The sequence below is a fragment of the Perissodus microlepis genome, chromosome 5 (genome assembly GCF_051167445.1).
Source record: "Perissodus microlepis isolate ML-2025 ecotype Zambia chromosome 5, ASM5116744v1, whole genome shotgun sequence".
Classification (NCBI taxonomy): domain Eukaryota; kingdom Metazoa; phylum Chordata; class Actinopteri; order Cichliformes; family Cichlidae; genus Perissodus; species Perissodus microlepis.
In genome coordinates this window covers 8,950,358-8,975,458 of record NC_140465.1, presented here as the reverse complement: position 1 = coordinate 8,975,458, position 25,101 = coordinate 8,950,358, and the positions used below count along the sequence as shown (strand labels likewise).

General features: G+C 41.2%; 2 protein-coding genes across 6 annotated transcripts; one reads left to right on the top strand and one right to left on the bottom strand.

Moving 5' to 3' along the window:
• The first annotated feature begins 765 nt into the window (after window positions 1–765).
• Window positions 766–5,003, top strand: LOC146386546 (uncharacterized). The gene is made up of 9 exons (XM_084927686.1): window positions 766–1,155; window positions 1,337–1,555; window positions 2,108–2,170; window positions 2,259–2,297; window positions 2,388–2,442; window positions 2,763–2,841; window positions 2,915–2,981; window positions 3,064–3,212; window positions 3,309–5,003. The coding sequence occupies exons 1-9, from the start codon at window positions 799–801 to the stop codon at window positions 3,757–3,759; spliced, it is 1,479 nt and encodes a 492-aa protein (XP_084783812.1). The 5' UTR covers window positions 766–798; the 3' UTR covers window positions 3,760–5,003.
• Window positions 5,004–5,353: 350 nt separating this feature from the next.
• dido1 (death inducer-obliterator 1) lies at window positions 5,354–24,981 on the bottom strand. Of its 5 annotated transcripts, none has more exons than XM_084927675.1 (17): window positions 24,852–24,981; window positions 23,313–23,406; window positions 22,350–22,464; window positions 21,028–22,102; window positions 20,452–20,869; window positions 19,199–19,567; window positions 16,577–16,793; window positions 13,266–13,827; window positions 12,985–13,144; window positions 12,732–12,848; window positions 12,420–12,581; window positions 11,998–12,160; window positions 11,371–11,884; window positions 10,978–11,125; window positions 10,572–10,661; window positions 10,286–10,481; window positions 5,354–9,370 (listed from the first exon to the last, which is right to left on the bottom strand). In XM_084927675.1, the coding sequence occupies exons 3-17, from the start codon at window positions 22,429–22,431 to the stop codon at window positions 5,931–5,933; spliced, it is 7,713 nt and encodes a 2,570-aa protein (XP_084783801.1). In that variant the 5' UTR covers window positions 22,432–22,464; window positions 23,313–23,406; window positions 24,852–24,981; the 3' UTR covers window positions 5,354–5,930. The 5 variants fall into 5 exon arrangements, with proteins under 5 accessions (XP_084783801.1, XP_084783804.1, XP_084783803.1 ...); XM_084927678.1 differs by having other exon boundaries at window positions 12,468–12,581; XM_084927677.1 differs by lacking the exon at window positions 24,852–24,981 and adding an exon at window positions 23,668–23,984.
• Window positions 24,982–25,101: the final 120 nt, after the last annotated feature.

Here is a 25,101-nt window from a genome sequence, read left to right as displayed (position 1 = left end):
AAGAGTAAAACTAAACACAATGAACACAGGAACACCAGACCTCTTCAAAATAAAACAGGAAACATAAGACGCAGACATGACAACCTGAACTAGACAACGTAAGACACAGACATGAAACACATGAAGGGCAAGGGAGACTTAACATGGGTGGAAGACACAAGGGGAATCTAATAACAAAGAACTAAAACAACCTAGGCATGATAAAAAATGAACTTAGAAACGGCTTAAACATAAACTAAAACTCAAAAGACCCAGGATCGTGACAGAAAGGGGATTCCTGACTGTTTATGCAATTACAGGTAAACTTTGTACCTTTTTAAGCGCCATAAATTTTTATTTTTAAATGCAAAAATAGGGTTTCAATCCAAGTCTTGGAAATCTAAGGTGTTGAGCCCCTTCACTGGTGCAATGTTTAGGTTTAATTTAAGGGATATGTCCCATACACTTAAACCGTGATCATTAATAAGACGAATAAATATAGAAATATATAAAAATTGGTTTATTAATTAGATATACAGCCAAGTCACATTACAATATCATAACAGTGAAATAACACAAGCCCAAGTGAAGGTATTTGGATTTCTGACATAGTTTACTTTTAAAAGAAAATTAACTTTTACACGTCAACCAAGTTTTCCCAAACTAAAGTCTAGTCTACTTTTGATTTGCAGCAGCGTGTAAATAGTCGGTAATATGATGCCGGCGGTCGGTAACATGTTTGTCGCCGCAAAGTTTAGTTTCAGTTTTCTGTGAAGTGCGTAAGGGAAAGCGAAACTGACTGACCGATTATCTTCACGCATGAGGGTTATGTCGGTGCTGTGTCGCTGCTGTAAAGTAATAATGCTTTGGTTTGGATACAATGGGTTTCGCTCGCTTTGGGACTGGATAGTGCGCAACAGGAATCCTTTACTGTTCTTGCTTTTTCCACTGGTTCCACTGTTTAGATTTTTAACTTATTCAAAGAAAGACGGAAATGAGCGTAAAACAAGCAACGACAACGCACGTCTACTCAGGAATTCACTTGACGATGAAGAGGCTATTAGTGCCGGACAGAAGAGGTCCTCAGACGAAGATGGGGTGCCCGTGAGCAAGCGAGCAAAGTCTAACCAAGAGGACTTTCAAAATGATCGACTTGAGACCGTTGATGATGAAAATGTGAGTAAAGAAATGAACATTTACAGTAACGGGTGATCATGCAGGTTTCTCACCAATCGTTTTAAGTTCGTATTCTGTGAATGTAAAACGTAAACAAGAATTGATCAACTGTATAACAGGCAACTTGGAGATACAAACATGGCACAATACCGTGATTTGCTCTTTACTTTATTCGTTTTAGGTTTCTATGGTAAACCCAAATGAGTCTGAAATACGCACAGAAAATGCAGTTGACGAAGGGAAGAAGCTGACATGGCCGGAAGAAGAAGAGGAAGAGTTTGACAGCACAGAGTATCGAGTTCACACTACGGATGAATTCTACTGCGACTATGATTCAACCTGGGAGACCGACCCGAATGAGGAGAGCCCACCCAGCAGGATCAGACAGACATCAAACTATGTAAGTAAGCCAGTGCCGGTCACAAGTGCTTTGATTTTCCACGTCTGCTCACAAATCATTTACTGCAGGCATAAAAGGAGCCACCTGTCACAGGCCCACAGGCCCAAGGTGTTAAGTGGCTCCTACAGAGAACTTTATTGAGGTGATAGCTCTGTTCACATTTCTTGATTTTTCCTGCAAGAAAAAATCACAAAGATGGCTCAAAAAAACAACAAAGAGCCAAAGGAAGACATTTAAAATTTCCCAAAAGAGATTAAAATCAGTGGGAAAAATAAAATGGACATAAATAACAATGGTGAACAAAGAAGTAGATAACCAGAAACATTTTTAGAGTGGTGACTACATTTTGTGTTGTGAAATATATCTCTGAAATAATCAATATGAGATCAACAAATGAAAACAAAGAGCCACAGAATGACATATGCACAAAGACAGAAACCAATTTATTGTAAATAAAGATGGAGGATCTCCAAGGATGATCTTTGGGTTACTGAATGTCTCCTTTAGCTGTGCAGTGTTACCCCTGAACTCCATTTATCCTCTGTGTTCCAGTACAAGTTCAGCAGATTTGAACGTGCTGCGAGAGACATGCAGAACTACAGACATGACTACCCTGTAAGTCTCACACACACACACTGTAAACACACACTCTCATGTTTAAGCACAAGCCAAACACATGTTGTTCTTTTATGCGTCCCTGCAGAGCCAAATCAAGACACAGCACACGAAGAAGAATACAAATGTATGTACATACACATTTATTGTTACACTTGCTTTATTTTTAATTTTTTTTAAAGTGAACTGTCAGGTCAAATTCTTTTCTCTTGAGTAGGATGACAAGCCTAACCTGAATTTCTACCTTGGAAAGAAACGATCCGTGCCAGACGGTAGGCCTTTTACCAGCACCCATATGTCCATAAACTGAACATAACATAAATGTGTTTTCATTCAAGAAAAAGAGTTTAGTAGATCTGTTTTGTTATTCATCTCATCTTTTCCAAGTATTCAAAATATCTTCATGACATTGGAATAACTTCAGAGGCCTGAAGAAGAATACCATTTCACACAAGAACATGGAGTCAGAAAAAGATATTTTATAGTACAGAAATATCAGTTTGAGCCACCTCAGTGATCACTGGATAAATCTTAATCTGTGCAGCTTCATTTACAAACAGATTTATTTGCTGTGACTTGTATTTGTTACCAGGTGTCAGCATAACTGAGTTCCATGAACAATGGTATGGAGACTATGAAAGCCTTGAGCACGTGCACACATATATTCAGTGGTAAGTTACTCTATAGTCACAAATATGATGTAAAAAGTTCAGTTCCAGTTTGTCATGACATTTTCTCTCAAAGGTTGTTCCCACTGCAAGAACCAGGAGTGAACTATGAGGCCAGTACACTGACAAAGGAAGAAATTACGGTAAACCTGTGAAAGTTACCAAGTTATGATTTAAAATTAAAACATGTCTTATACACTGATAGAGGTTCAATGTTTCCTTCAGGATTTTCTTAATCACAGCATTGCAAAGCAAAACCTGCTGAAGTCGTACGAGCTCATGTTGGACTTTTATGGTATCGTGTTGTGTGATGAAAAAACTGGAGAAGTCAAGAAAGCAAAGCATTGGGAAGAAAGATTTGACAACCTTAACAGGTAAAACTACCTCTGAGTTTAAAAAAAATCTGTGTGCAGTAAAAGTGACAAAAAGCTGTAAATGATCTAATTTTGGGACTGATCACTGTCTGACAGTCACACACACAACAGCCTGCGCATCACTCGCATCCTGAAGTGTCTGGGAAACCTGGGTTACCATCACTACCAAGCCCCTCTGGTCCGCTTCTTCCTGGAGGAGACTCTGGTCAACGGACAACTTCCAAACATCAGGGACAGCGTCCTCAGCTACTTTATGTTTGCTGTACTTGATAAGACAAATCGCAGACGTCTCATCAAGTATGCATATTCGAACTATGAGCCTAAAGATGAGTTTGTGTGGTGCCCAAAGAAAATCCAAAAATTGTGGTCAATGCAGCCCAAGGCAGCAAAGGAAGAGGCCGCTGACTCTCTGGAGTCGCAGAAGGACACTGTGATTTCTGACAGTGAAGCACAAGAAGAGGAAAACCTGTCTGCAGATGAGTCGTGTAACAATGCAGAGTATGAGTCTCATGAGGGTGAAGAAACTTTCAGCCATAATGAAGATTGATTGATGACAATGAAAAGCTTATTCATCTTATGCTGAATAATACTGATAAATTACACTGTGTATGGAGTGTGATCCAGTGATTTAGTTCAACAGTGTAGTTAGTCAAAAGGCTTGATTCTTTATGGAAATGTTTGTTTACTTCAGTATTCATCAGCTTTGCATATTTGAACTATAAACCTAACGATGGGTTTGTGTGGTCCCAAAGGAAAATCCAAAACGTTGAGGTCAGGGATGCCCAAGCACAGAAGGAGACTCTGAATTTTAACAGTGATTTTTATGCTGCTCTCCTTCCTGACACAACCTCAGAAGGATATGCGTCTCCTTCTGGTATTGAAGATTGATGTTAAATGTTAGGTGAATGTCTAAACCACTATACCATGCGGACAAAATTTATGAAATACTACTTAAATCTCATAACTACAAAATTGTTCACGCCCCCCTGGAAATAAACTTTTAAACTAGAAAAGCCACAATCCTTCCTTTTCCTGAGACAACTGACATCAACCCATCTGTGGTTAGATTCAAGCACCTCTGTCTGTAATAAAAAAGGATGAAATGTGATGTTTTTACTGAAATGCCAGGCAACATTACTGGTTGTTTTTTTCTGTCAGCTAAATTTCTGTCTTCAGTTATGTGTTTTTTAAGGAAACTGACGGTTTCATTAATATATATCCCGTTACGTGGTTATTGTATCATATAAATTCATTCTGTCTTACAGGTGATAAACCCCACACCTTCTTTGGTTGCATAAAGGTTGGATAATGTTATATTGTTTATGCAGGTTACAATTTGAAATGGCCTTGAAGAGACTTGCTGATACACTAAGCCTGTTTTTCCTCCTTATGGTTTTAAAACCATTCAGGTACTTGAGGTTTTTATCCTTCATCACCTCATATCGTTATTTTTTCATTGCTTTTTATTTTCCTTGCAGATGTAAAAAAAAAAAAGAAGAAGGAAAAAAAAAAAAAGAGAACAACCCAAAACAATTTGAAGGAATTTTTTTTTCTTGTAATCTTTCGGGTTATTTTTCAGTTTCATTTTAAACTGTTTTAAATTGCTTGACGCTGGGTTCAATAACACTCAACCACCCCCACAGGTGGATCTATCTGGCTTATGGTGGTGTAAAAGTTTTCTATTGGACGGCCTAGTCGGCGCCTCATCAGGAGATGTGGATGTATGGTTTTTTGTTTGCTTTGTTTTTCTACTGCAGCATGGGTCAAACATTAAAGCGGTTCTGTATTGTATTCAGTGTTGCTGAAGCTTGAATTTTTTCACAATTATATATATATTCATATTAGTACAGGCCATGGCCAAAATAATATATGGTGGTTCTATACTGACTGAAAAAATGAGCTCCTAAATTGAAAGTTAATTAGCGAGATTAATACGTGGATTATTACTGAAAAAGAAAAGCTTTAGTGATTTCTGATCTTTAACAACCCAAACTGCTCATTTTATCATCTGACTCAATAAGCTAATAATCAGTATGTGTAGCTAAAACAACAGTGTGAAGACAAAAAAACCCACACCACTTTTAAGATGAATAATCGTTTCATTTATATTTGAAAGAAAAACTGTTTACATCCAAAACAAATGCCATCAAACAGGTTTATTAGTAGAGCTGAAACAAAATAAAGTGACAGTTCATAAACAACCATTTTTGTGGTGTATGCTGTAAGGCTGATGTCATTTTATTTCAAATCTGTTGAACATATAAACACATTTATGTCTCAGTGTATCTTTAGCCTTCACATTATCCATCTCAGATATATGGCTTTTATTTTCTCTACTTAGAAAAGTATGATTAAAAACATCCTTATATACACAAATACATTCATATTTACATATTGCAAATGGTGTGAATCAGTTACATTATTGTTTTCTAAAAAGAAAAATGCTTTGACAAAAAAAAGGTACATGTAATAGGACTGTGCAGCCTACATTAATACGTCTTGTACCACAAGCAGTTAAGCTTGCATTCAGTTTTTTGCTTTTCAAATGTAATAAAACAAACTTAGAAACCTTTAGGTGACAAAGAGAATACAAACATATTTAAATGTTTTTGTCTGGTAGGAACACACCCGTGGAAATCTGACGAAATACTGCTCTTCTGTTTTTACAGTGATTAAAGATGTAAAAGTCTTGGAACCATAATGTCCATAAAACAGAGACTAGGAAACGTTCTTGCTATTTTCTGTGGTTTTATCACTGTCCTTGGACGTATCGTGTTTACTGTCCTTTTTCTCTTCTTTCTTATCTCGGCTTCTGCTTCTTTCCCGACGATCTCTGCCTCTGTCACGGTCCCTCTCCTTTTCTCTCTCTCTCTCCCTCTCTCTGTCCCTATCTCGATCTCTGTCTCTGTCCCTGTCTCTACCCCGATCTTTCCCACGATCCCTGTCACGGTCTCTCTCTCTGCTTCTCGATCGGTCACGCTTCCTGTCTCTCTCACGCTCTCGTTCTCGCTCTCTGTCACGGTTTCTTCCCCTATCTCGGTCCAAGTCTTTCCTGTCAGATTCCCTAACTCTGTCTCTGTCTCTTTCCCTGTCCCTATCTCGGTCTCGCCTCTTGTCTGAATCTTGATCCCTGTGTCGTTCTCCCTCTGCATCCCTGTGCCTCTCACCCTCCCTCCCTCTGCTGCGGTCTCTTTCTCGGCTACGCTCGTGATCCCGGTCCCTTTCTCTGCCTCTGTCCCACTCTCTTTCTCGGCTCCACCGCTTTCCCTGTCCCTTGTCCCATGAGGGCCTGCCAGCATGAGGGACATCTCTCTCTTTCTCTCTCCGGCGGTCCTCAGACAGATCCCTCGGCCTCTCATCAGGGGCCTGTGAGGAACCATGAATGAGTTCTCTATGTCCTTCAAAGCGGCTGAAGCGATCTCCACTGCGAGGCTCTGAGTCCTCACGGGTGGTGCTGCTCCTCCTCCTCATTTCAGGAGAATGGCGGCGCCAGTGATCGTCCCGGTGTAGGTCTGGCGGACCTAGTGGAGCCTCCGGAGGAGTTGGCAGCAGTGGCCCGCTGTGGCGAACAGGTCTAGCCTCATCAGAGTACCTGTCAAAGCGGTACCGGTCAGAGCCTGCAAAAGGCGGAGGTCTGGTCTCCTGAGATGGAGGACCTCTGTGCTCATCAAAAAATCCTCGGTGTGGTGGTGAAGATGGAGGTCTGGAGCCCCCATACTGGATTTGTGGATTGAAGTGCTCCCCACTGGGAGGCTGACCTCGTCTGTCCTCATACTGGTTATGTGGAGGTCCCCGGTAGCTTGGACCTGGTGGAGGGCCCTGATTGGGATTATTAACAGCATCTTTGTTATACTGTTCTGCAGATCCTCGAGCCTGGTCTACTATTGTTGGTTGAGCCCCATGGTCACCATACTGAGGTGGTGGGGGACCCCTATGCCCTGGAAAGAGATTTGGAGGAGGAAGCCTGTTATCAAAGTGACCAGGTGGCAGAGCGGTGAAAGGCAGAGGAGGACCTCTGTTTCCAGGGAAATTAAAAGGTGGTGGGGGAGGACTAGTGAATCTGGGCGGAGCTAAGCTGTTCTGTCCATCGAAGGTGGGGGGAAGGGGAAGTCCTGGAGGGGGACCTGGTTGTCCAATGTGCTGAGGGGGAATGGAGGGATCAAATATCTGAGGAGGTGGGCCCCTCTGGGCTACTGGAGGGAATGGTGGTGGTGGTGGGCCTCTGGGTGGCATGATATTCTGAGGTGGTGGGCCAGGTGGTGGCTGTTGAGGTGGTGGCTGCGTGCTTGACCACTGGTTTTGATAGGGAGCATATGAAGATGGTGGTGGGCCATACTGCTGACTGCTGTCACCTTGCATTGGGGGAAGACTGTGCACAGGGGGAGGAACGTGGATTGGAGGAGGGGGTCCCTGAATAGGAGGGGGGGCTGACATTGGAGGACCTTGCATGGCCTGCATGGGTGGTAGCACAGGCACTGGAGGCGGCCTCATTATTAGATTTTGGCCCTGCATGGAACGGGGAAGGGAGAAGTTGGATTGTGGAGGAATGTCAGCTGGAGGTTTGTACTCACTGTCGAAGTCTGACCCTGTCATGTGATGCAGCATGTGATGTGACTGAGTGTCAGCTGCTGCTGTGCTCTGAGTGAGTACTGGGATTGTCGAAGTTATTTTGGATGTTTTTGCAGGCTCACTGTAATAGCTTGCTGTAGATGTCTCTTGGCTATTCTCCTCATACTCTGAATCCTCAGCTTTTAAAATACTGGCTGCATTTGGCCACATACTGAACTTGTCCATCTTTGTTTCAGACTTAACTGGCTCGCTTTCCTCTTTTTTCTCTTCTTTCTCATCTGTGTAGCTGACTTCCATATCAGGGTCCACCTTTTCGCCTAATAAAGGAATTGAAACCTCTGCCTTGTCCGATTCCATGAAAACTAGCGCCTCACTTTTCACTTCCTCTTGATGCAGTGAGGGGTCTGAATCTTGTGACGAGTCTGCAGGTTCGCCTGTTTTAGGCGACTGCAGCTCTTGCACCTCAGGCTGTGAGGCTGGAGGAACAGGATCGGTCACTGGAGCAGGTGTCTCCTCTTTGTCCTCGGGTTCATCAGACAGTTTTCTGCTGCCTGTAGACTGGCGAGGATCCCTGCTTTGTCTGGGATCTCTCCTCTGATTGATTAAAGGAGCAACGGATGAAGATTTCACAAGCTCCTCAACCTTTTTGCCAAGCTGTAGCAACTGACAATTGGCCAAAAGAGATTTTGCAGGTTGAGTTAAGAGTGTGCTTGCAAGTGTCACTGAGGCAATAGGAGTGCTTGTAGAGGACATTTGCTGTTCTCCTTGTTTCTGCAATGCTTGATCACCAATGTGTTTAAGGCTCTCAAGAATCTTTTGGGGATCAGCTGCAGACTCAGTTGCAGGCTTAGCTTGACCTGGAACTAAAGTTTTAACCTCTTCGAAAATAGAGTCATCCTCTGGGTCATATGCAACATCATCAGCTTCACTTGTTTCCACCTTAGGTTGCTTAGTGACTTCAGGTTTGCTTACCACCTCCATAGGCTTCTTCGGCACATTGTAGGATCTACTGGGGTCATATTCTTCTTCTGGGTCATAAGGTCGGTCATCTTCATCCTCCTCTACTGTTTTTTCTTTAGAAATCTGTGCAAACTTCTGAACTATAGGATCTAACATTGTACCTGTTGGGGCAGCAAATTCCCCACCCTGATCAGACGGTGAGTTGGAAGCTTCAGAGTCATGTTTTTTCTTGCCAAAAAGAGTCTTGAGAATGGTCTCAAGAGGAGTGGCAGCTGCTGCGGATGAAGAAACAGAGTTGGATGAAGAAACGGAGTCCTTGTCAGTGGTAGCGGATGTGGATGGAGCCTTGATGGAAGATAACAGGGACAGAACAGAGGTGGTGGAAGCCTCGGAGGAGCTAGATGGAGGTGATCCTGGAGGAGTTGTGCTGAAGGGGATTTCAAGACTTTGCCGTGTGTTCTTTTCTGCTTTGACTGCAGGAGGTGGCTTTGGAAGGCCGGTTTCCTCTGCATCTTTGGTTTGAGTCTTGGACCGTTTCTCTTCACTTTCTAACGGAGCACCAGGACGTTTTCTATCCTTCTGGCAGATCAGCAGGCCAAGGAGCAGGTTGGGACGAGCTGGTTCAAGACCTGTGAAATAAAAAGACCAAAAAAATAAGCTGAACGTGCAAAGCTAAAGAAATGTTTTCATGGTTCAAACTGAAACAAAATGTACTGTACATGGCTTTATAAGACATAAAACCAAAATTCATAGAAGACTAATTGTTACATTTGCTGATATCTGTCAGTTGTGGTATGTGCTGATGATGAATTTCCAGATAATCTACTGACAGTGGCAAAAAAAAAAAAAAAAAAAAAAACAACACCACCCAATAAAACTGTGAATATAATAACTTTGATGTTTTGTTATCATCAGTACCCTACAGTCAGGGCCAATGATTTCCATACTGACATTTCAGTTCACTCCTTTAATATAAAAAGAATCATCAACAGCTAATAGTTGCAAAATATGCAGAAAAAATAGCCCTGAGATTCCCAAATGGACAGCCGACTTTATGTTGCCGTAACTTCTCAGCTGTTGTTTAAGAAAACAGTGACTTTATTTCAGTGGTGCAGCATGTGAAAGAATGAGCAAAACCTATTTGTAATGTGACTGAAAACATAGCTCATAGAAGTGTACTGGTAACATCTATCCGATATTGTTTTCACTGATCCAGCTCAGAAGAAACAACAAGCTGAGACTAACATGACAACCTGCGATGCAAACTTTCTTTATTAAGTCAAATACACAGAAGAGACACAGTAACCGTTACATGCAGAGATATTTACAGGGTATCAACAAGGAGCGTGAGCACCCTCTACAGTACAAACCCATCAATTAAACCAACTCTCTTTTCCAACCTCAGGAAAAAATGGATTTAACATACTCCAAACTCCAAACATACAAGGAATAGAAAGAAAGTTTTACCATAAAAACAATAATATTTACAAATTTACACACAAATACCCACAAAGATGTATACATCTATCTCTTTACATGCTTACCTGGCCCGTCAAATGGCAACAGTTTGGAGGGTAATGGGTCCTTTGAGCCCAGGGGGATGAGATAGAGGTCTTTGATGCGGCGGTTGTTGTTAGCTACCACACCAAATCGTTTTCTGCTGCTAAAGTAAGAGAAAAGAGAGACGTATGCCACCTCTTCCTCCTCTGTGGCTGGATGGAAACGGATCAGGCACAGCTCCTGTGATTTGAAAAAGAAAACAGTACAGTTTCATGCAAGGTTTTAAAGTTAAAACAGCCTTTTAAAAAGTTAGTTTTTGTACTAACAAACCTTGGAGAGGGAGGTTTTTAGTTTCCCAACATAGTCCCAAACTGTGGTTGGAGAAATCCGACCTCCAACATGAATGGTGTCTGGCAAATCCTGCACAACAACAACAAAACAACAACAGTTATTTTTTTGGCCTGTATGTATGTCAAACAGTTTGAAATTCAAAGATGACAGGGTCTGATATTAAAGTGGATCTATTATACTCCTTTACAACCAGATATTTTTTATTCTTGGACTATCCTTTTTCATTTTAGGGCCTTTTTGCATCCTACTTTCTTCTAACTGAAGACTACAATGTTTAAATAAATAAGAAAAAGCATAAGGCATTTACAAAGAAAACTAATACCATAAATGTCATTTCTATGAATCATTAATGATAACGAAAATATTCTTGCTTTAGAAAATGTACCTCTTTCAGGTGTTCAAATGATCCCGAGACCAGGTAAGCCTTGGTTACAAACTTTGCTACTGACTGCATGTTGATAAATCCTTTCCAAATCTTCTCTTGACCATGGAGAAATATTGCAGTTTCCCCCTCAGGAGGCGGCTCAGATCCACTGTAAAAACAAAAGCATCTTCCTTTTAGACAGGCTACATGCAATCTCTTACTATAACATACTACACAAAACAGTATCTCAAAGCATCTCATCAACAACAAAGTCCCTCAGTATCACCAGCACTACAGCTGCTGCTATACTCTGGTATACTTTTAGCTAAAACGTAAAATATCTGTGCAAAATACTAAAGCTTATTAAAAAGAGAGCTCTCTGGTATTTTTAAGAACTTTGATGAGATGTAGCACCTTGTTTTTGACGGTTTGGGCGCAGCGACTGAAGGTGGCGGCGCAGGGGGCATTGGTAGTGGTGCCTTAGGTAAAACCTCCAATGGAGCAGTAACAGGAGCTGGGAGTGAGTCTGCTGCATTGCTGGCAGGCTTTTCTGGGGCCATGTAAGTGACGCTCACCCCGGTGCTGTGCCTGGCCATGCGAGGGTCCCTGCGGGTGATACTGACAGAGGAGACAGTGGGGGTGACGGGTACAGGGGCCTGTGCTGCAGGTGCCATCATGGTGACATCCTCCTGATAGAGCTGTGGCTGTGATTCTGGAACTGCTGGCTCTACGGTGGACTGGTAGGATGAAGAGGCCGGGTGTTGGTACAATGAAGGATCTTGGTAGGTGGCCATGCCGGCCTGTGGCTGGCTGACAGGTGAGACATCCCCTGATCTGGATGAGAATGACTCTTGTCTAGGTGGCTTTGTTTCAGGCTTCTTGGTGAGTCTGGCTTTTTTAGCAGCAGGCTCATCTTCTGTCTTTTGGCCTACAAGGCAAGATTATTTAAAAAAAAAAAAAAAAAAAAAAAGAAAGAAATCATCCATATAATAATCAATTCTGCTGAAAAATGATACCACTTCTTCTTAGCCTCTTATTTACCTGTACATATTTTGCAGTTGAGGTCAAACAGATGGGCCCTGTGTTCAGAAGTAGTGTCTTTGAGCATGCTACTAAAAATGTCTGGCATGCTGCTGCCACTGTTCCCCTCAGCAGCAGATGCCTGAGCTGAAGCTGAAGGGGTGGAACCAGACTCCTCCTGATCCTGAGGATATACCAAAGAAGATCAGTCAAACATCAGATGAACTGGAATCGCAGGCACTCATGTAACAACTACAATTCTCAGTTACTGACGTGTGCACCCATGCATTTTGTGAGAGGCAGATAAAGCTTAGGAAAGAAACTGACAGGACAGGAAGCACTAACTTGTAAGCTGGTGAACATTCTTTGATAGTTTGCACTTTGTGCCAAGAACCTCATGCATGAAAAAAAGAGGGTGAGAGCAGCAGCTTGCCACCACTTACTGTAGAAGAAGCCATGCGAGAAGATGAAGTGGTGGCAGAGATACATACATCTGCATCAGATGTTGGTGGAGCATCCTCCACATCGGCGCTATGGGAGCCACCATCATGCCTGTTGCCTGGTTTGGACTGCCCTGAATGGGCTTTTGCACTAGGAGACTGAGGCTAAAGAAAAGAAAAAGGGAAAAAAAAAACTTTACAATGGTGTAAATTTATGCAGACAGGTTTTTCAAAACTGCAAATCCTAACAGGGAAATTTATGAGTCTTAAGCTGCCCTACGCCTGATGTTTGAATTAAAAGGCAGTGCCATTTACCTCAGGAGCCTCAGGCTTCCTCCACTCAGATATCTCCTTTGAAAGCAGCTCTTCGGCACTTAGTCTGACCAGTCTAAAGGGACTGACCTCACCTCCCACCACTCGGTAGAACAAGCCCTGAGACAAACATGCCATACAGCGCAAACATGAGAATACGTTTTTCAAGCTATAATTGGTGTCCTTCCATTCACAGCTGCATAAACACAAGATATGTACTTTACTGAAAACAGCATGCACGTTAATGTTGACTCACTTTGTTTTTAGGGTCCTTCAGATTGAACATGAGGGACCTGTATTTGTTTTTGTATTTGCTGTCGGTGCTAAGACAGAGGTTAAACATCTCCTTTTCAATAGCAAATGCCAGTCGCCCCACCTCGCTCTCTGTCATTTTCAGATCATCACTGTCGCACACCCTGGTGGAAATGAACAAAAGAATGTATATTAAAAACTGCAGACCTCGGGTAATGTTTTTGGAACCAAAAGAAGAAAGAATTTGGAAAAAAAAAATCAAACTGGGACTTGCAGGTCACTCACCTTTTATAAAGGATGTCTGTCAAAGACCGCCGGATGTTCTGTCTCATCTGGTTGTTAGGTGGAGGCGGCATAGGGGAAACAGGTGGTGCTGAAACAGCTGAATGTGGAGGTCTGGAGGATGAAGAGTGGCTGGAGGGAGAGGAGGAAACTGGAGATGATGGGACTCTAGGGGATGAGGACGACTGTCTGTGGGGACTAGTGTCCTTCTGCTGAGGTTGCTTCTTGGGAATGGTGAAGTTAGACTTGGTGACTCTCAGTGCTCCTGTGACGTGGATCGGGCCTGAAGGAAAGGGAGATGGGGAGTGGACAGGTGGCTGGCCGGCCTTTTTGGACTTTGTTGCAGTTTTAGCTGGGGGTGTTACAGGCTTCTTGGATCCCTTTGAACTGGCAGCTTGAACTGGAGGTTTCTTTCCCTTTGGGGAAACCTTGGTTGGTTTTGTTGCTGTGGACTTCTTGTTTCCTTTTCCAGCTGCCGCAGATGCTGAAGAGGATTTCTCAGGAGCTGGGGCTGGTTCCTTTTCCTTATGGTCCTTCTCACTGTGCTTCTCTTCTTTAGTTGGGGCTGGAAAACAAGAACAAGATCCAATATTTTAAAATATGTGATAATGTTCAGTTGTAATGTGCAATGTGGCAACATATTTTGCTAAATTACAGGCAGTCAATTGCACAAATCAGACTATATTGCTAAGTCGAAGTTAAGCAGTTTTAAAATGCATTTCAAATAAACTGAATCCCCCAAAAAACTAGTAAAAATGTAAATCATATTAGGACATTTAACATAAAGTCATGAGGCAGAGGCAGAGGGAGGGAGGGAGAGAGAGAGAGAGAGAGAGAGAGAGAACACTGTCAAATAAAAACCAAGTTGACAACAGAGCAGATGAAGTCCCTTTTTATTTTGTAGTAGTGACAGCAGATACATCGAGCTGTTGGGGCAGGTCCTTCAGGGGTGGCAGGGGTTTGGGGGCGATACCTTCTTCCCAACTATTATAGAAATATGGAAGTGATGATCCTCAAGGACAAAATTAGTATTATTCGCCAATCATTTTGATATATTCACATAGAAGATGAGCAGGTTCAAGTACTATAAATCATGTTCCAGCCAAGCAGAATGAACTAAATAGCATTAAGTCTAAAAAGAACTACAACTACCAGCTCCAAGCAACCACAACCAGGTATCCACTGGTTATAACCATGTGCCACAGGTGTCACACACCGCTTGTAAAATGTGCTGAATAAATATCAAAATGTCATTTAGTCCAATCATAACACTGTAAATATAATTTGTTAATATGACAAGATCACTTATATGCACCATCAAGTTGATAGTTGAACTCTGACCCCAGAAACACCAAAGCCAAATTCTTCTCCTCTTTCAAATTGTGGAGACAGTAGTAATCCATTTGATCAAAAGCTTCAGTCGCAATAAATATCACATAGAATATTCCCTAATTTGATATGGGGGGGAGGGGGGGGGACCAACCAGTAAGCCAATAGATCTGCTACCTGTAAACACTTTCAAACTGTCATGTGCAGATGTTTGTCCTTCCATCATCTCAAACGTGCGGCAGAACTGCATTAGCTTTGAGCTAACTTGACATACTATACAGCCAGCAAATGTTTACACTATGACTTTGTGCAATGATACAATATATACAACCAGAGCAACTAAAATCAGCTCTTTTCTATAGATCATAAGTTGTCAAACAAGCCAAAATCATCATTCAGCAAAAGGGATATGGATGATCAAATCACTGAGCTCTAACTTCCCCCTGTTGAAGAACCATCAGTGGCTATATGGACTTCTTGAACATTAGGAATGCATTTATACCCAATTACTCTTTGCTATCCCATCAGGTAAAATCCTCACTATTTCTCCAGGCTTTTTATAGAGGCAGCCAGACAGAAAATGAAACTGTCCACATTTCATATTGTTCCCTCATTACATTTAAAATCAGGTGCAAAAAATATGTTTAAAAAAATCAAGATGGCACTTCTTTTAGCCCTTTGTGCTCAGCCCAGGTCTTCTGATTTCATCTTCAGGTGTAGCATTCCTGAACTTCACTGCATCTCCACAGGTGCTCCAGTCTTTGTGAGAGGTTCTGTCATATCCAGCTGTTCACCATCTGAGAGGCTCTCAAGCTTCAAAGTCTTCATAGTGTGTGTAGACTTTAACAGTTGCACATGTCTAATTAAGCTTAACTGGTCAGGATATCCTACGGCAAGCCAACAACGCTCACATAATCAATCGAGGCATCCAAAAATCAGTTTAACACCTTTTATTTTAAAACCAGTTTCCCACGAGCAGTGATGAATCATATTCAACATGCATGAAAAACTTTGAAAAAAATAGCCCGTTACTCATAAAATGAAGGGCAAAAAACACAAGGTTGGATTTTTAATCAGCTCAATATGACCCAACTTCATAGGCTGACATTATCACAGGGGACAGCTCAGACACCTACCTGCTGGAGGATGGGAGGGAAGGGCCTTATTTGAGACCAACAGCTGAGGAGATGAACCCAGGAAGTGAAGAGACATGTACGGTCAAACCAATCAGGTAATTTGAAAACACACACACCATTCATCATATCAATCAATCACTAAATTTAAGATATTGCCCTCCTTTTTGTTTCTACCACACTGGCCTTTATAATCTCTTAGGTTGCAGGCACATGTGGGAAACCTATAAAAGGGGTACTCCAACAAACCAGTGCTGCATTTCCAAAAAACCAGGGACTCCCGGGAGGCATTCCTGAAACTAAGGGATTAAAATCAATGCAGCAGAGGCATTGCTCTGAAAAAAAACTTCTTTTCCCATAACACATCGGCCTCAATGTAAATGTCTGCAACTTCCAAAATGATGATTTTGATTTACAGCACAGGCTTTCTGTAAGAAATTAAAAGGCTCCAATTCAAAGCCAAGATAAGAGCGATGCAAGTTGTTTCATGCTTCAGAAAGCTCCTCTAGAGCCAAGGAACACATTGTCCAACTCAATTAAGTAATCTTAAAAGAGTGCAACCAATGGAGTGAAGGACCCCTTTCCAAATAAATATCTGCTGGATCAGAAATACTTACCAAAAATCACACGGGACACTTACCTGTTCACAGCTGCCAAGTTTTCATTAGACAACAAAATCCTTACATTAAACATCACAAAACCTTGTAAATGATAAAGTAGTCTGCTATACAGATGAGTTCATGTTCTTTCCCAAACGTTTGGACCAGTTTTAAAGGATGTTAGCATGACAGGAGCACATTTATAATGGAAGAGCAACAGTATGGTTTCAACAACAGGTCAAGAGATACATACACTTTTTGTTTAACACTGTTGGTGATATGGGTGTAGTCTTTTCTGGTGTTACTGCAATGTAATTATGGTCGCTGGACCAGGATGCAGTGGCTGGCGGAGGTGGGTGTTCCTCAGCATGCTCATCTTCGTCGTCATCATCTGGATCAGGACTGTGGTCTTCGCTATCCGACTCCTCCTGGGTCTTCTTCTGCACCTTCTTCCCACCGGCACCGGTGCCCTGAATAGACGAGAAGAAACACATTCAGACGTTTTAGCCACTCAGATTGATTTAAAGTGACAGTTCAGCCCAAAACCAAATTCAAATCTTTTTATCCAGGCCTGCAGTGCATTTTTATTCATAATGCCTATACTCATGAATCATATGACTATGCAAAGAAAACATCCACCTACCCACTGTGATCTGTGCAGCTTTTAAACACCTATGGCAGCCCTCCTTGGCTGAGCTGTAGGGACTGCTAGCTACAAGTTTCTTTTTATTTGTTTATAGAGTAGAAAGAAAATAGTTCCTAATGAACCTGCACAGATCAAGGTTTGTGGATTTATTTATTTTTGCAGTGTTAAAGAGACTCAAGCTGAGTTTTAAAAAATAAATTTATAGGCAAGTACCATCTCGCTCCACTCTAACAAAGAGCATTTCCCCGGCCAAAATCTCTAACTGGTCAACTCATACCATAAAAATCAAGATAGAAAAACAGCACAACAGGCCAGGAAACACACATCACTTTTATTTAGGAGGTGGTGAACTGTTCCTTTAACAACAAATGAAGATGTTTAAAACGTGTTTAACTGTGTTGTTTTAAGAACAGATTTTTTCTCTCCAAAAAAAAAACCAAAACTGGTAAACAAAATCAATAGCCTTTTCAGTCTACTCTCCTCTTTAAGCATACAAATGGTTTGCAGTTAATAATTTAAAACACATTAATGACATTTCTGTATACTCCAATGCTGGAGCTGGAGGTCTCTTACACTGCTTTGCATGTATCCAAGTCTAAACCTGGACACATTTCTATGATTATTGTACTGTGTACTGAACTTCTTTTTTTGAAATTGAAAATTATCTAAATCCAGAACATTAACATTAGTCTTTGGGCCTAGCATACCAAAACTGTCAGGTTGCCCTCCTGCATATGCTCTCCAGTTTAAATTATGACCATGGATTTAAACATCACAAAACCAAGTAAATGATTACATTATCTGCTATACAGGTGAGTTCATGGTCTTTCCTAAACGTCTGGGCCAGTTTTAAAAGACGTTAGCATGACAAGACCTACATTTATAAAGACACCCAATGTCTGAAGGAGTTGTTAAACTCAGGGATTGAGTTAAGCCACTTTAGTGTGCATCACTGCTCACTTCCTCTCCAAGCTGCTGAAGCTTTAATACGAAAGTCCTTTTGAGTTCCTGGAGAAGGCCTTTCTCCCCCAGTTTTTTCCCCCCACAAGACAAAGTTTGTAAACAATCACTTCAAAAGCAACATATGTGAGACTACTGACTGCTTTTCTTGTCAATGAGAAAAAAGTACATTAATACTGAGCTAAAGCACACGTAGCAAATGTAACCACAAATTTTAATCTATACACAAAAAAGAGCACAAACAAGAATACAGACCATTTATAAGACAGACGAGTCTGCACTCTTGAAGTTTTTAGATTTTGCCCAATATATTAAAAATGTAACCTGTGATAGTGTATACAAACTACAGCCATGACTGTCAGTGCTTCATCATTGTTCCTGCATAAAGTCACCCCATATTCACCAGGGCGAGGGAACATCAGTAGTCTTTATGAACTGAAAATTATAATGGATCATTTATATTGGCTTGTAAAGTTAATACATGCTGGTTGTCTTAAAAACCCTAATCTGTATGCAGCACATTTCTTTGTGTCATGACACAGTAGAATGCTGAGGAATTATGCTCTTTGAGAACTCAAAGAGTGTTCAAAGATCAGATAGCATCACCTATCTGACAATGGATTAACTGTCTGTGTTGATCCATTTTCTGCAAATTACACTATTACAAATACATCCATTTTATGCCCCGATTGGCCAGTAGTATGCATGTTTCTGCCACTTCACATGAAATAAATGCATGTTTCATACTGGAAAAAGCCTTTTAAGACTAGGTTTGTGTGCTGACCCAATACATTTGCTTATTTAGGCCAGCACTTAAACAACAAAATATGCTGAAATCAGAGTTTAGCAGTTCCCATTTGTTTAAATGTTAGAATTAAGAGTAGACCACTCATTTATATTTATGCCTTGTGTACTGACACTGACATGCACAGAGTGGAATCAAAAACAAGGAAACTTGATATTGCCAAGACAAATGATGAAACTAAATTGGTGTATTTTTCTTCCCAAACAAGACAGTAATGACATCTGACTATATTAACTTCAGCAAACAAAGCTGATATAATATCTCAAATGTGTCAAGACATGATGAAAACTCAATGAATGACTATGAAATATAAGGAGTGATTCAGTTTAGATAGTTCAGTCTATCTGTGAAACAACAGACTCAAGTGTTGGTGACTACCTAATAACTTTTTAATTGTGTAAAGGGAATTAACATTCCTGCTTTAAAACCAGGCAAACGTCATCATTTTAGGCCATCCAAGTTACCTTTAGTGTGGACTTTTTCTGAGCCTTGGCCTTATCCTTTTGCTTGGGCTCTTTGACATCAGTGATGGACTTCATCGCAGCAGCAGCATGTCTCAGGATACAGTCGTTTCCACAGTACACAGAATCGGGTTGGGCATCATTTTCACAGCCAGGTCCAATACATCTCGAGAGGGAAGACTCCTCATCAGCCTTTTGCTCAGCCTTGTCCTCGGGAACCGCCACTGTTGGGGTTGTTTTCACCTCCACGTGTGATGCGACTTTCTGTTCTGTGTCTGGTGGGGCTTTGACCTCTGGTGTGCCTTCTGTTGCCTTCTTCTCAACAGGTGGTGTGGCCTTCTCTGCCTTTGGTTCAGCTGGTTGCTGTACTGCCTGCTCCAAGCAAGTACAAAATAAAATTAACAGCTACTGATATTCTGCATTTCGCTGTACTATTGTCAGTTCAAACAATTTAAGAATCATCTTATTAATTGTGATCGTAATAGCATTTAAAGAATTTTGAGCTTCAAGCTGCTATAGGTAGGCTTCTTTTTGCCATGCTTTCAATTTTTATCTGTAAACTTACATGTGAAAAACACCTACATCTCTCAGCAGAAAACTGGGCAGAGAGCCCTACCTGCCACCAATTATTACAACCTAACTGACATTCTTGAAAATAATGATTACTGTGCTCATTTTCAGCTACATAATTCAGCTATATATATTTGATTCCTGAGCTCTATTAGGATTTAGTGCAGCTTTGTGTGATTTATATATTAACATTTAACATTTATCCTAAATTGACCCTTGGTGCAGCCCTCCCCCTTCTAGCTGGCTGGAATTTGTAAATGGAAGGTCTGAAAAGGGCGGGCCTGCAACTAAACCACAACGGACCCTGAGAATATGCCCTCTTTATGACATCAGACAGATCCAACAGTAGAAAAAACACACACAGAGCATTTACAGCAGTCTGAAGCTTGAACTTTTAGCACACAGATATTACATCTACATATACTGGCCTTATTATTTTAAAAATCACAGCATGCACCATGGTAGTAGGACATATGACAAAAAAATAAAAAGCACATAATTTTTCCTTTAAAAAATAACCAACATTTATGCACTCAAAAAGCAGTAGTAGTTAATGTAACTGGTATATGGCATCAAATGAGAAATTAAGTCTTAAAACCCACTGTTAAGTATTTAATAATAAGATGTGCAAAAAATATTTGGAGGCTAAAACATTTTTTACGTTCATATCAGCTGCAAAGACCTACCGGCTGAAAGATTTTTATCTTCTTTTTTCCCGTTGGATTAGTAGCCTTCTCTATCCTTCCTTTGATACCCAGGTCCTCTGTTCCTTTCTCATCAGTACCAGTAGTTTGTGCTGCTCGAACAGCTGACGGACTGGAATCCCCTCCGGCATTATTACCTTTAACAGCACTTGTAGACGAGGTAACAACAGGAGGAGTGGAAGCATTGGTCGGCGAAGCAAAATCAGTTTTGGGCTTCCCAATTTCCATATTTGTAGAAAGAATAGAAGTTGCAGGCCTGACCACCTGGTTTTTCTTAGCGGTGCAGTTTGGGCAGATGTAGTCTTCCCCATTTCTCTCCATCAGCCGTCCACGGGCCTCAGTGATTCCCACACAGTCCCCATGAAACCACTCTTCACAGCGGTCACAGCAGATCATAAACCTGGTGAGCAGTGAATATCAAGACATTCTCAAATAATAGTAATTAAAACATTTTTTTCACTTGTGTATGAAATGATTCCTACAGAGGCAACTAAGAGACAGTAGAGAGAAACAAAAACAAGTTTATGCACTACAGGATAAAGAGAGGCCAAAACAAACCTTTTGTTATGTTTTTGACGACAGATGCAGTAAAGTGCATTGGGGTCATAGCCTCCATCATCAGACTCCACTGAAGATGACGATGTGGATAAGTCATTCTCATCCTCATCTTCATCATCATCTTCTTCTTCCTCCTCCCCCTCTTCCTCCTCCTCCTGTGTCTGGGGTTTCCGTGTTTTTACACCACTCTGGGTAGCTTTAGGCTTTGCTTCCTTCTTTACAAGAGCATTGTTCTTGTTGTCAGCAGCTTTAACAGGTGTAATGTTCTTATTAGCTGCCTTCTTTTTATTGACATATGTCCGTATTGGTCCACGTTTTCCCTGCACTGCTGCAGCCTTGTCCGCCTCATCCTCGTCAGTCTTCTGAAGTTCATCATTTTTATCGTCATTCTTCTCCTCAGCAAACTCCTTCTTCTCAGAGTCCTCCTCTGGCTGAGTCTGTGCTGCACTGACACTCCCTACAGCTTCAGAAGTGGGATCACTCTTTTCTTCTTTTTTCTCCTCACTGTCATCCTGTGTATTCTTGACAGCATCTTTACCGTCTTCTTCATTCTCAGAGCTTCCCTCATCTTTCACCGTTGCTCCACCACCTCGGGTCTGTCTGCCACTACCTTGACCTTTCTTTTGAGTCTGCTTCCTTGCACCACTCCTTGTCCTTCTCTCGGGAGTCTCTGCTTTTTCCTCAACGGCCTTGGAATCAGCATTACCATCAAAGCTGGCCTCTGAGGCCGTCTCTGCATCAGTTGGGGTTTGTGAAGGAGGATCTCCACTTTCCACACTGGGAGGTGCGCTCTTTCTTGACGCTCTTTTGGCATTCAATAGGAATTCCTCTAGTTTGTCAGTACGTTTAGGCTGTCGGCCACTACGGCGTACAGGACAGCGGGTTTCAGGGCTGTCGGTTACCGCTTCCACTGGCATCTCTCTCTTTGCAATGGTGGACCGACGGAAACCCCAAGTCTTCCTTAGCTCGCTCTTGGTCTTTGAAGATTTATCTTGCTCCCCTACCAACTGTTTTGGCACATTCTCACTTTCAAGGTGAAACTGTTCCTCCTTTTCACTACGTCCTTCTCCAACGCCTGTGAACAACCATTATTGATATCAAATCAGCATAACATTGGAAGAAAAGGGGAATGTTTTGCAAGCATGCATATGTAAGGAAAAACAAACCAAAACACAAAAATTACTGCTCAATTCTTATATCGCCCATACTTACCGTATGTCTAACCACATTTAAAATCAAAGACCCTGACACCATAATTGTACCCACTTTTACTTTTTAAGACAAGGCATTGTGAAGGGGAAAAAAAAGCTCATTCAAGATACCTTGAGAGCAGCTATCCATGCGGTCCCGGCTCTGCTCTGGCTCAGGGGCTAGAGAGAGCTCAGGGCTCACATTCCCATCCATAGATGATGGAGTCACTATTTTCAAAATTAATGTCTACAGTTCAGAGAAAAGAACAAGAGACCGACTATGAGTCACTCTTTTCACTTTACAAAATGAAAATTACTGAGGGGTGCCAGCTTTAAGGTAGCACTAAGAATGCTTAATACCGTCATCATTCTTAGACATACTTGTTATATTCTTTTGTATTTAACACTCGCAAATATTAATACTAAAAAAATATTTTTTTAAGTGCAGCTCTTCAGAGGGTATGTTATGACACTAATGCTATCATGCATAGGGCACCCTGTGGGTGTAGAGCACCATGTACAGCACCCATGGAAATGGGTGCGATAGCACAAACATCTTAATATCATTTAGGCAAACAGGATAAAGAGAATCATTCTACAGAGTCTGTGCTTTGCGATCTTTCCAGTACTGTTATGCCATATTTAATACAGACAAAAATCACAAGCCCTCTTTTAAAGGGCAAAACCACAAAATATTACAAAAAATAAATAAAAATCAGTAACCATCCCGCTGTTTAAAGGCAGTGATGCACGTCCTCTAAAACTCTAATGTTGCCAAGGTTGAAATAACCATTTTTTAAAATCGTAACCACATACTTTACTTTTAAATACACTTTAACTAAAGGTTAATAAATTATGACTTTAAGAATATGAGAACACTTTATAATCTTAGACTTAACACTCATAATTAACTATAGCTATTCACAAGCCTAGACAAAGTTCCTGGTGGTCCGATAAAATTCCAGTTTTGTTTTCTGTTCTTCTTGGTAGTTTGAGTTACAAGAATTAAGATGATGTTTCCTTTATATTCTCTAAAGCTAGAACTGCTGTTCTAATTTAAGGAGAAATAATGACAGGGAAAACCAATATCCATACCTGCAGTTCAGCAGATGTCTAACAAAGCAGTTCTTCAAACAAAAAAGCTTCCCATAAATCCCAAATCATCAGAATTGGTATGAGGTTAGAGAACCTGAAAGACACAAGGAAGCACAAGTTAGGATACATTTATTTCAGGCTTCACAGAAAACAGACATGCAGCACAATGGTATGATGACAAAAATAACAAATTATGATTTTTAAATTATATTTTCATATTTTTAAAAAGTGACTGCTGCATTTTAAGAGCATGGGCAAATGGATGAAATAATCTAATCTGAAAGCATAAGTAGGCCAACCCATCACTTTACAAATACGCAAGTTCAAGTTTGCCATTTTCAGACAAGTTAGAAACCTTTGGCAGTTGTGTAAAGCCTTCTAGCATCAATATTCTTACGCAATGGACGCCTGAGTTTCCTGAAATTAGCGTTTTTATAAAGCCTTGCATACTGCACCGCCATCGATGGATTGGAGGGGGTATCCACCCAAAGACTGCGAGTGTGATTGAACGGGATTTTGTCCAATGGTATGTCTGTGGTCACGACAACTCGCCACGTGAATGGGAGGACCGCTATAACCGAGGAAGGTGGGAGGGGCCATGACGAAAATAAAATTTCATATTATATAATATTGTGTATATACTTATACAGAAAAAAAAACACCTTACACATTTGCTAAAGGTTTACATCAAGATGCTGCCTGACGGCAGTCATCGAAAGAGACATACTCGTGTCCAGTACTTGCTGCGCGACATTTCAAAGGTAGACTGACTGCACACGGCCTTAGGACGCATGATATAATCTAATTTCTTCATTGCAATACGGCATACCACACTGTCACATGATACTATTTAAAAACAGAACAAAAAAACCCCAATGTGCAGACAATCAAGCTAGCAAACGATATTGGAAAATCAGCATAGTATAAGAGCAGACCCGTTCTTCACTCCTACATCTCCAGTGACGGCCGCAAAACATTCAACATTCCGCCAACCGCTTAGCTATTTACCATTAGCTCATGTAAACTACAAACGGGATGCCACAAGCGGCGAGGAAATATTCAGTGGGAAACGGTACGCAACCCTTTCTATAACACTGAAACTACATTTATATTATTAGGTTATTCTAGTCGTTTTTGTTTTGTTTCACAATGCTAAACTGCGTGTTGCAAAACGTGCACTTGTAGCCAGTAAGCTTAGCTAGCGCTGTTGGCCACAGCGAGTGGGTAAGCTAGCAGCAAATTCAACTTAAAATCATTAGCATTTAGGTAGCCGTTAAAAAGCCAACATATAGTACAAACAAACTACGTGGGACAAGTATTTTGTCGCAAACTCAAATTTTAACCAATGTAAACAACTGAAGTCTAATTTAAAAGCGTAACTGTACTCAAGCTATCGTCAAGCGAATCGTGTTCAACGTCCTCGCCTCCGATACCTTCACCCTAGACATGTTTGGCAGCAACAAAACACAAAAGCACGAACACACGCCAAAAATAAATATAACGCAACTAAAATAAATTAAGTTGCTGTATTTTACCCACCCATGCGTTATAAATACGGCAAATGTCCCATTGCTCTTTCATGGGTCAGTCCTCCATTTTCCATTCCCTTTGGAGCTAACTGACTGCAGCAGATGGCTGACGGTTTACACAAAACGCTTTGTGTCTACAGCGCCCCCACTGGCCAGGAGGGAAACTAAGCAGAAGCAAAGGTCGACGTTCCGTCAATACGTAATCACTTTCAAACGGCGGGAAAAGGTGTAATTGTTTTGGGGTTTTTTTGTTTTTTTTT